Genomic DNA, 8,618 nt, shown 5'->3' on the forward strand with positions numbered 1-8,618 from the left:
CACTCCGGAGCCCCCCAGCAGCACCGTGCCAGCCCCCCTGTCTAGCTGCATCCTGGGGCCATGTACCCAGGAGTCCCAAACCAGCACTGTGCCGGCCCCTCTGTGCAGCCCGGCCCTGGGGTTGTGTACCCCGGAGCCCCCCGGCAGCACTGTGCCAGCCCCACTGTGTAGCTCCATCCTGGGGCCGTGCACCCTGGAGTCCCAAACCAGCACTGTGCCAGCCCCTCTGTGCAGCCCAGCCCTGGGGTTGTGCACCCCGGAGCCCCCCAGCAGCACTGTGCCAGCCCCGCTGTGTAGCTCCATCCCGGGGCCCAGCACCCCAGAGCCCCCCAGCAGCACCGTGCCAGCCCCCCTGTGCAGCCCCGTCCTGGGACCATGCACTTCGGAGCCCCCCGGCAGCACCACCTCAGGCACCTTCAGCTCAATGCCTTGCACCCCAAACTCCCTGGGCAGCACCGCTCTAGCATCCTGCACCCCCGAGCTCCCTGGCAGTGCCAGCCTGGCCTCCTGCGCCCCCGGGCCCCCTGGCACCAGCTCCACCCCGCAGAAAGCTCCCTTCCACGGCTGGCGAGCAGCGCCCGCCGACCTCTCCTGCAGCCCCGTGGCCCCTGAGACCCCGGCTGGAGATGGGAGTGCGGGTCCCCTGCCTTGCCAAGACACCCCTGAGTGGGCCAAATCCCCAGCCCCTGCCCCTCCGGAGCAGGGCCCCCCCCAACCCCCTCCCACCGAGGCAGGTAGGACAGAGCGTGCCAGCTCAGAGGCAATGGCCACCCCCATCCCCTCGCCCGAGGGGGCCCTGGGTGCCGTGTCCTGGGTGTTGCCACTGGTGTGGCTGGAGAAGAGCTTCAACACCTCGTCCTTGCTGGAGTCCCTGCGGCACAGCCTGCCCTTGCCTGCACCATGGCGGGATGCCGGCACCAGCGTCTCCCCCGTGCCCACCGTGGCCGCCGGCACCAGCGTCTCCCCCGTGCCCACCGTGGCCGCCGGCACCAGCGTCTCCCCCGTGCCCACCGTGGCCGCCGGCACCAGCGTCACCCCCGTGCCCACCGTGGCCGCCGGCACCAGCATCACCCCCGTGCCCACCGTGGCCGCCGGCACCAGCGTCACCCCCGTGCCCACCACGGTCGCTGGCACCTTTATGACGCCCCGGGACCTGTGGGAGAGGAGCATGAACACATCCCTGGGTGTCCCCCCCTGCGCCAAGGACAGCGCTGCTGAAACAGACTCCCTGCTCTGGCAGTAAGTGTGGGGACGTGTCCCCCCCCAGAAGGGGCTGTGGCACCCGTGGGCTGTCCCTGCCCCAAGCCCTCTCTCTGTCCCCAGCTGTCCCCGGGAGCAGCTGAAGTCCCTGCCACGGGCAGAGCTGGAGGGGCGGCTGGAGAGCACCCTCATCATCATCGAAGCCCTCTCGCTCCAGCTGCGTGACTGGCAGGAGAGCCAGCGGCCGCTGCCCGGCGTGGGGCCGGCTGAGCAGAGGGACACGTTCACGCAGACGGACATCACCCACCCCCAAGGGGTAAGAGCCCTCGGTGGGGCGATGCCACCCCATTTTCCATGGCCTCAGCACCGTGATGGTGCCTATGTGCCACTGGCAGGACGGTGGCCCCGGCTGGACCGCAGCCCGGCGGAGTGGAAGTAAAGCAGGGCTGCTGCGGCACGGCACGGAGCACGGCATCACGCGCCCGGTGCTGCTCCAGCCACATTATCGTGCCCGGCTTCACCTGCTGAGTTTGCTGGATTTGAATCCTTTGTGCAGGGAAACATCCCTGGCACGTGTGGGGAGGGGGCAACGGGAGGTGTCACAGCCAAATGGCTCTCGCTGGACCCCCAGGGTGGAGCGGGGCTGGTACGAAGCCCCCTCCGCTCTGCCGGGATGCCCTTAGGAGGAAGACATCTACCGCAACCTCTACCTCGAGCTGCGGAAGAAAACAGAGGCTCTGCAGCGGCAGCGGGGAGTGGAGCGGGACCTGCAGCGGGAGCTGGAGCAAACCACCGCAGGGATGGTGTGTCTCGGCTGGCTGGTGTGCGATGAGTGCGCTGGGTCTCAGCCTGGCAGGGCACGCACGTGCTCGGCGCTGCCTGTGCTGGCCTTGGGAATGCTGCCTGAGCACCGGTGCCCTTGTCCCTTCCCTAGAGCGCCTGGAGCAGCCAGTGCCTCCTGTTCCGGGGCATCGCAGATGCTGCGTTTCAGAGCTTGCAGGATGAACAGGGAGCCCTCGACCGGGAGGTGAGCCCCTGTGCAGCCGGGCTGGGCACCCGTTGCCCTGGGTTTCGGGAGACGCTGGTGGTGCTGGCACACACGGCAGCTGTTGGCTATATCCGGTGCCTCCTGGCGCTGTCTCCTCACAGCAGGAGCAAGCGAGGGCCCTGGTGTCCCGGTGCCGGGCAGTGCTGGAGAGCGTGCCCGGCAAGCTGCGGAGCTGCCTGGAGGAGCGGGATGCCATGAGGCAGCGAGCGGACGAAGTCCTCCAAGCCAAGGAGGAGGTAGGGGAGCAACTGGTGGGGTGATCAGGGCAGGCTCTGCCATCCCCATGTCTCTGCCCGCCTCTGCGGAAGGGGAAGGTCTCTCTGGCATCCGGGGGGAAAAGCCTGATGTGGCCCTGGAAGGTCAGAAGGGCTGGGGCTGCCTGGGGCAGCTGGAGCTTTTGGGATGGGTTTTTGGCTCAGGCTGTGTCCTGCTGGGAGCGGGAGCCCCGGGCTGCAGCAGCGTGTGGGGACGGTTGCTGGCAGCAGCCCCTTGTGCGACGCTGTGCCCGGAGCAGCATCCTTCCTTCGGCAGGGTGATCGCTTCCTGGAGGCCTTCCGTGCCCACGCCAGCGCCCGGATCAGTGCCCGCGACCAGAGCCTGGCCTCCCAGCAAGAGCTGGGCACGCTGCTGGTGGACGCCATCGACCAGCAGGTACCGAGCGGGTGGGCACCTCTGGCTGCCTCCCCCCTGGATCCCAGGGAGGGCTGGAAGGGCATCCCCACGTCCTGGGCTTGGGTGATGCTCTGAGCACTGGTCGGTGATGGGCTTGGGTCCATCAGAGGTTTCTTGGCACCACTGCTGGGAAGCTGCCGCAGATCCGGCCTTGGGGCTGGTGCTCGCCTGCCTCCAGAGCTGTTGAATGTGGCTCTCTCACTGCGGCAGCGCTGACCCATCTCTCCTGCCCTGCAGGCATCCCTGGCTGCTGAGACTCAGCCTTTCCGGGAATTCATAGACATCACCTTTGAAAATCTGGAGGAGGAAAGGAGAGCCCTGGATGCGGAGGTGAGGGGTGTCCCTGTGGGGGCCGGTGGCAGGCTCAGCCCCTCTCCTCCCTTCCGGCGCAGTGCAGGCTGGTGCTGCTTCACTCCGTCTTGGAGCACTTTGTGCCCTGGGTACCGCGGGCAGCCTGGCTGTCGGACCTGTCCCTGGTCAGGCAGCCGGGCAGAGCCACCAGCCGGCATGGCCATGCCATGCTCAGCTTTGCCTGGCACCATCTCCCCTTGCAGCGGGAGCAGGCGAGGGCCCTGGTGTCCCGGTGCCAGGCCTTGCTGGAGAGCGTGCCTGGCAAGCTGCGGAGCTGCCTGGAGGAGCGGGATGCCATGAGGCAGCGAGCGGAGGAAGCTCTTCAAGCCAAGGAGGAGGTAGAGGGTTGCCTAATGCTGAGTGGTGCCTGGGGGTGTCTGGGATGCTCTCCTGCAGCCCGGCTGCCCCCCAAGCATGGGAGGACTTGGGGTACCCCGGTGTGGGAACAACCCCATGGGGAAGAGCAGCCCAAAGTGAGCCCCGAGGGCACTGTGTCTCTGCAGGCGTCCTGCCAGCTGGAGGAGACCTCGGTGGCCCTGCAGGATGCGGTGGCTCAGCTGGAGCAGCTGACGGTGGCCAACTCGCGCCTCAGCACAGGTAGAAGTGGGTGACGTGGTGGGGCTGGAGCTGCCCCCGGCCCCCCCGCGCTGATGGCTCTGCCCCTCGCAGACCTGAGCTCCCTGATGACGAGACTGGCCAACCTGGAGCAGGAGCGGGATGCGCTGCAGCAGGAGAACGAGAAGCAGTGGGAGGAGATGGCCTGGTGGGTCTGAGCCCTGGGGCAGAGCATCGTGTGTGTCCCCCCCCCCCCCCATAGCCACCTCCTGCCTCCCCTTGCCCCCAAAACGTGGCACCCCCTGACCCCATCCCCTCCCCGCAGGCTGGCGCGGGAGAGGGACACCCTGCAGCGGGAGTGCAATGGGCTGTGCCAGGAGCTGCGGGAGGCCACCGAGTGCCGGGAGGTAGGAGCTGCCTGACCCTGCCTGCGCTGTCATGCGCTGCCGGCCCATCATGGCCCCGCGGGAATGCTGGCAGCCGGCCTGGAGTGGGATTAGCCCTCCCGCGGGGGGGATGAGCGCGCGAGGGCGGTTGACATCCCGCACGTAGCGCTGCTTTCCACCCTGCCCGGCGGCAATTCCCGGGGAGGGGGGGGCAGATCTCCAGGATAATTCCCCTGGCTGCAGGCGTGGTGCCGTCCCCCAGCCTGTCCTATGTCCCCGGTAAATTGCTGGTCTTCAGCGGTTGGTCTGCTGGGGTAAAACTGCCCTTAATTGCAAACATCACCCTGAGGCGTGGGAGGGACTGTGCTGGCAGTCTCAATGGGCCCCCTCCGGTCTCCGACCAGGTGCTCACAGCTGTATCCCCCCACCCTCTTGCAGTTCCTCGACCAGGAGAACCGCATGTCCCGCACGCAGCTGCTGGAGGTGGAGGCCCGGCTGAAGTCCTCGCTGGCCACCCTTCAGGAGCGCAGCCTGCAGTATGAGGAGCTGATGGACTCCCACCAGCACCTGCGGTACTGATCCCACTCACCACCTCTGCTTGAACACCTCTATTTTTGGGAAATCAAGTCCCTCCTAGGGGGTGGGGACACACACAGGGGGACACAGCTCCGGTCACTGCTGCCCCAGCCAAGCATGGTTGCCCAGGTGGGTGGAACAGGCTGTGGGGAAGCCCAGCAGACTTCATCTTGGGGGAAGCTGCCTAAATCTGTGGAGTTTGCACCACCCCTGGGTCACGGTGGGAGGCAGGCATGGGCAATGTCCCCATCCCACACCAAGGAGGGCAAATGCTGCTCCAGCTGAGGCTGATGCCATCCCACAGGAAAGAGCAGGCTGCCCTCGGCAACGAGCTGGAGAGCACCAAGGCCGAGCTCCTTGACTTGCAGCTCAAGAGGGACAAAGTCTCCTGGTGCTCCACGGACATTGTCGAGAGCAAGATGCGGCTGCAGGAGCTCGCTGACTGCCTCAGGGCTGCTCTGCAAGAGGAGGTAGGAGCTCTGCCCCAGGGACAAGGATGAGGGGGTGACCTGGGGTGGGTCAGACCCCTGTGGCTCTCCATGGCGTGGCTTCAAGACCACCCCCCCACTCTCCGGGGCAGCACAGAGCTGTCATGAGCCACACTCCGGTGCTGTACTCTCCCTCCCCTCCAAAGGACAATGCCGCATCGAGAAGCAGAGCCTGGACCCCAGCTCCACGGACGCCGGGCTGGCAGACACCCCGCTGCGCCTGGACCCCCGCCTGCCGCACGCCGGCATGCCGCACCCCGTACCGCGCCGGGAGCTCCTTCGTGGGCAGCGTCCTGAAAGCGGTGGCAGGGAAAGGTGAGCTGGCACCGCTGTCTGGGTGCTGGGGGGTCCCTGTACAGGCATGGGGATCGCTCCCTCCCTGCTGGGGATGTGCACTGGTGCTGAGCGAGGAGATCCCGGTGCCATCCCCGTGGATCCCCTGGTTGTTCCCTTGTGGCAGTCATGGACTGGGTCATGGTTCCTGCGAGCGGCCAGGGTCTTCTCTGAGCTCCCTGGGGCAGATGGGTGCATGGATGAGCTCTGGTTGTGCTCCCTGCAGCATGCAGGGCTGGGCACAGCACCTCTGCCCTCTCCTCTTGCAGATGCTGATGAAGCCACCGGAGGTGGGAGTGCATTTACCAAGGACAAACCTGCCTCTACACCAAAGGCAATAGGTACTGGGGCTGTCACCCTGCCCTGGACCCTGCTCTGAAGCTGCAGGGCCGCCTGCATGGGGAGACAAGCAGGCATGCCTTCCTGCTTGGCTCCCTGTCCCCTGGGGCTGACATTCCCCCTGTGCCGCTCACGAGCCTGACCTGCCCGCAGAGCCTGAGGACGGTCTGCTGGAGAGCGTGAAGGAGCTGAGAGCTGTGGTCTCTGACCTTGCCATGCTGAGCACCCGCATCCAGGAGCTGGAGCAGAGCGAGTTCAAGGCGCTGCAGACGGAGATGTGAGTTCAGCAGGGGCTCATGTCGAGGGCTGGGTGCGGGCACTGCTCTCCTGGGCATGGCCTCTCCTGCAGGCAGCCTGTCTGGGGTCTGCCTCTCGCCCCAGCTCTGGATTAGAGCTTCCCTGCCATGGCTAGAAGGGCTTTTTCCAGCTGGCCGGGCTCAATGGTTGGCCTCTCCCACCACGGGGCTGGTCAGATGCCTAGGAGGGGGTTTGGTACCTGGCACCGTGCTCGGCTGCGATCCCCATCCGCTCAGCCCTGCTGTCCTCTCCCAGCTCTGCCCTGCAGCTCCAGCTGGAGACTGTGACGTCTGAGAGCCAGGAGAAGATGGACGCCCAGGCTGCCACCATTGCCAAGCTGAACAAGGCGCTGAGGGGCAAGCTAGAGGTGAGCCGGTGCCAGAAGTGGGCCAGCGCTCACCCCAGGGCAGAGCCAAACTGGGACGGGTGCTGATCTAGGACACGGAGAAATCTGGGTGACTGGCTCCAGCGATGCCCCATGGGTGCTCCTGGCTCATCTGACCTTCTCGAACATGAGAAAACCTGCTCCTCCCTGGGGAGCCTGGGGGTGGCCAGGGCCAGGCACTGCCTGACACTGCTTCTTCCCCTCCGCAGAACGAGAAGGAGCTGCAGGACGTGGTGAAACAGCAGGAAGAGAAGATGCTGCAACTCATTGACAAGAGTGGGGAAGTCACGGTGTGTCATGGGAGCCCAGCCGAGCTGCACGTCCTGAGGGGGGGTGCTGGCTGCAGGACCCCTCTCAGCATCTCCTTTTCCCCCGCAGAGGCTGAAGGGAGAGGTCTCCCAGCTGAAGCGCTCGCTCCAGCGTGCGGAGACAGAGGCTAAGGTGCTGTGGGAGGAGATGCGGGGGCAGGAGCCCAAGGTGGACGCTACCTACGTCCAGGAGCGAGTCCTGCTGCGGCAGGAGGTGAGGCCGGCAGGCTGCTGGGGCTGAGGGTTCCTCACATCAGCACTCCTCCGTGGGCAGGGGACCTCTCCAGGCCTTGCTCCTTGAGCAGGCGATGAGTGGGATGGCAGGGGACAGCCCCCCCACCCCATGGCTCTCGCCCCACAATGAGCTCTCAGCGGCGCTTGCTCTTTTTGCAGGTGGACAAACTGCGGCTGCTGCTCCTGGAGAAAGAGGATGAGAATCTGCTGCTCTCCGACAAGTACCTGGAGCAGGTATGGGGAGCCCTGAGGGGCTCTAGCCCTGGCTCTAGTCCCCTTTCCCTCCTGGGCCTGTCCCCTGCCCAATTTTGGGACAGGCTTCTGATGGGCATCTCCCACTGCAGGTCCGAGGGCTGGAGCTGAGGCTCCATCATGCCCAGAAAGTGCTGAGGACGCATGAGGAGATGCAGGAGAAAATGAAAGAGGTGAGGTTTGTGGTTCATTGCTCTCACCCTTGCTGCGACTGCAGCACCACAACTCATCCCAAACGCTGTCGCTAACGCTGCTGCTGTCCCCAGGTCCTGTCGGCTGTCCCTGAGGTGGCAGCGGGCTGCCAGGAGCTCCACAGCCTGCTGCGGTACTTGGGCCTGAAGCCGGGCAGTGGCAGCAAGGAAGCTGCTGAGCCGCTATAGCCTGTAGCGTGAAACCTTCCTGTTCTTAATGCTGTAATTATTTATTGAATAAAGTTTTGTTGGCTTTCACCCTGCCTGGTGCACGGATGCAGGAAGCTCCTGGTGCCCTGGGTCAGGGGGACAACTCGTCCAGCCTGTGCCGGCTGTGACCACTCCGTCCCTGTCACGGGGCCACGGCTACGGATCCCTGCCACCCCGGGGCCTCTCCTCCTTGGCGGGGGACATGCACCCCCCCGCCGGCGCTTGCTCTCATTAAGGGCACCGCGTTCCCCAGGCTCCCACCCCGCGGCCCCGGCAGCAGCCAGCGCGCCCGGGCTGACCTAGCTTCCCTCCCCGGGCCCCCGCTCCTCCTCCTGCCCTAGATTCCCTGTGTGCCCCCCTCCTCCTGCTTCCCTCTGCGGAGGGTATCGGAGGCCGGATCCTGCACCCCCACCACGGGGCTGTGGGCCACACGCCTGTTGCGTGGGGATGGTTCCCTTCCCAGCGCAGCTCCGGCATGCAGCATCCCCTGGGTTGCTGGGAGCTCTGCCAGCTCCCACTCCCAGCCCTCCCTTAGCCCCTGCTGCTGCATGGAGGGGGGCTCCCTCGGGCCCCCCCCCCCCCGCTCCCAGCACAGATCCAGCCTCACCTCCCTCCTTTCCTGCTAGGGCATCTCCTGTGGGATCCCTCTCCCGGCATTCCTGACCCCAAGGATGCTCCCTGCTGCCATGGGGGCCATGTGGCACCTCCCTCCCCCAGCACGGCCCAAAATAGCAGCGTTCAAACAAGTGCTCTGGTTTTTAATGGCCTGTTTCTCCTGCCCGGGGGGGAGGGA

The 8,618-nt window shown here is 66.0% G+C and overlaps 1 protein-coding gene across 1 annotated transcript; it reads left to right on the forward strand.

The window, feature by feature from the left end:
• The first annotated feature begins 763 nt into the window (after positions 1-763).
• SPAG5 (sperm associated antigen 5) lies at positions 764-7,804 on the forward strand. The gene is made up of 21 exons (XM_075720104.1): positions 764-1,239; positions 1,324-1,516; positions 2,135-2,227; positions 2,350-2,484; positions 2,780-2,899; positions 3,158-3,250; positions 3,475-3,609; positions 3,775-3,868; positions 3,941-4,034; positions 4,152-4,233; positions 4,651-4,784; positions 5,093-5,258; positions 5,423-5,591; positions 5,879-5,950; positions 6,102-6,225; positions 6,501-6,612; positions 6,840-6,920; positions 7,009-7,107; positions 7,332-7,406; positions 7,517-7,597; positions 7,691-7,804. The coding sequence occupies exons 1-21, from the start codon at positions 764-766 to the stop codon at positions 7,802-7,804; spliced, it is 2,742 nt and encodes a 913-aa protein (XP_075576219.1).
• The last annotated feature ends 814 nt before the right edge of the window (positions 7,805-8,618 follow it).

This window comes from Pelecanus crispus, chromosome 12, assembly GCF_030463565.1.
Source record: "Pelecanus crispus isolate bPelCri1 chromosome 12, bPelCri1.pri, whole genome shotgun sequence".
Classification (NCBI taxonomy): Eukaryota; Metazoa; Chordata; class Aves; order Pelecaniformes; family Pelecanidae; genus Pelecanus; species Pelecanus crispus.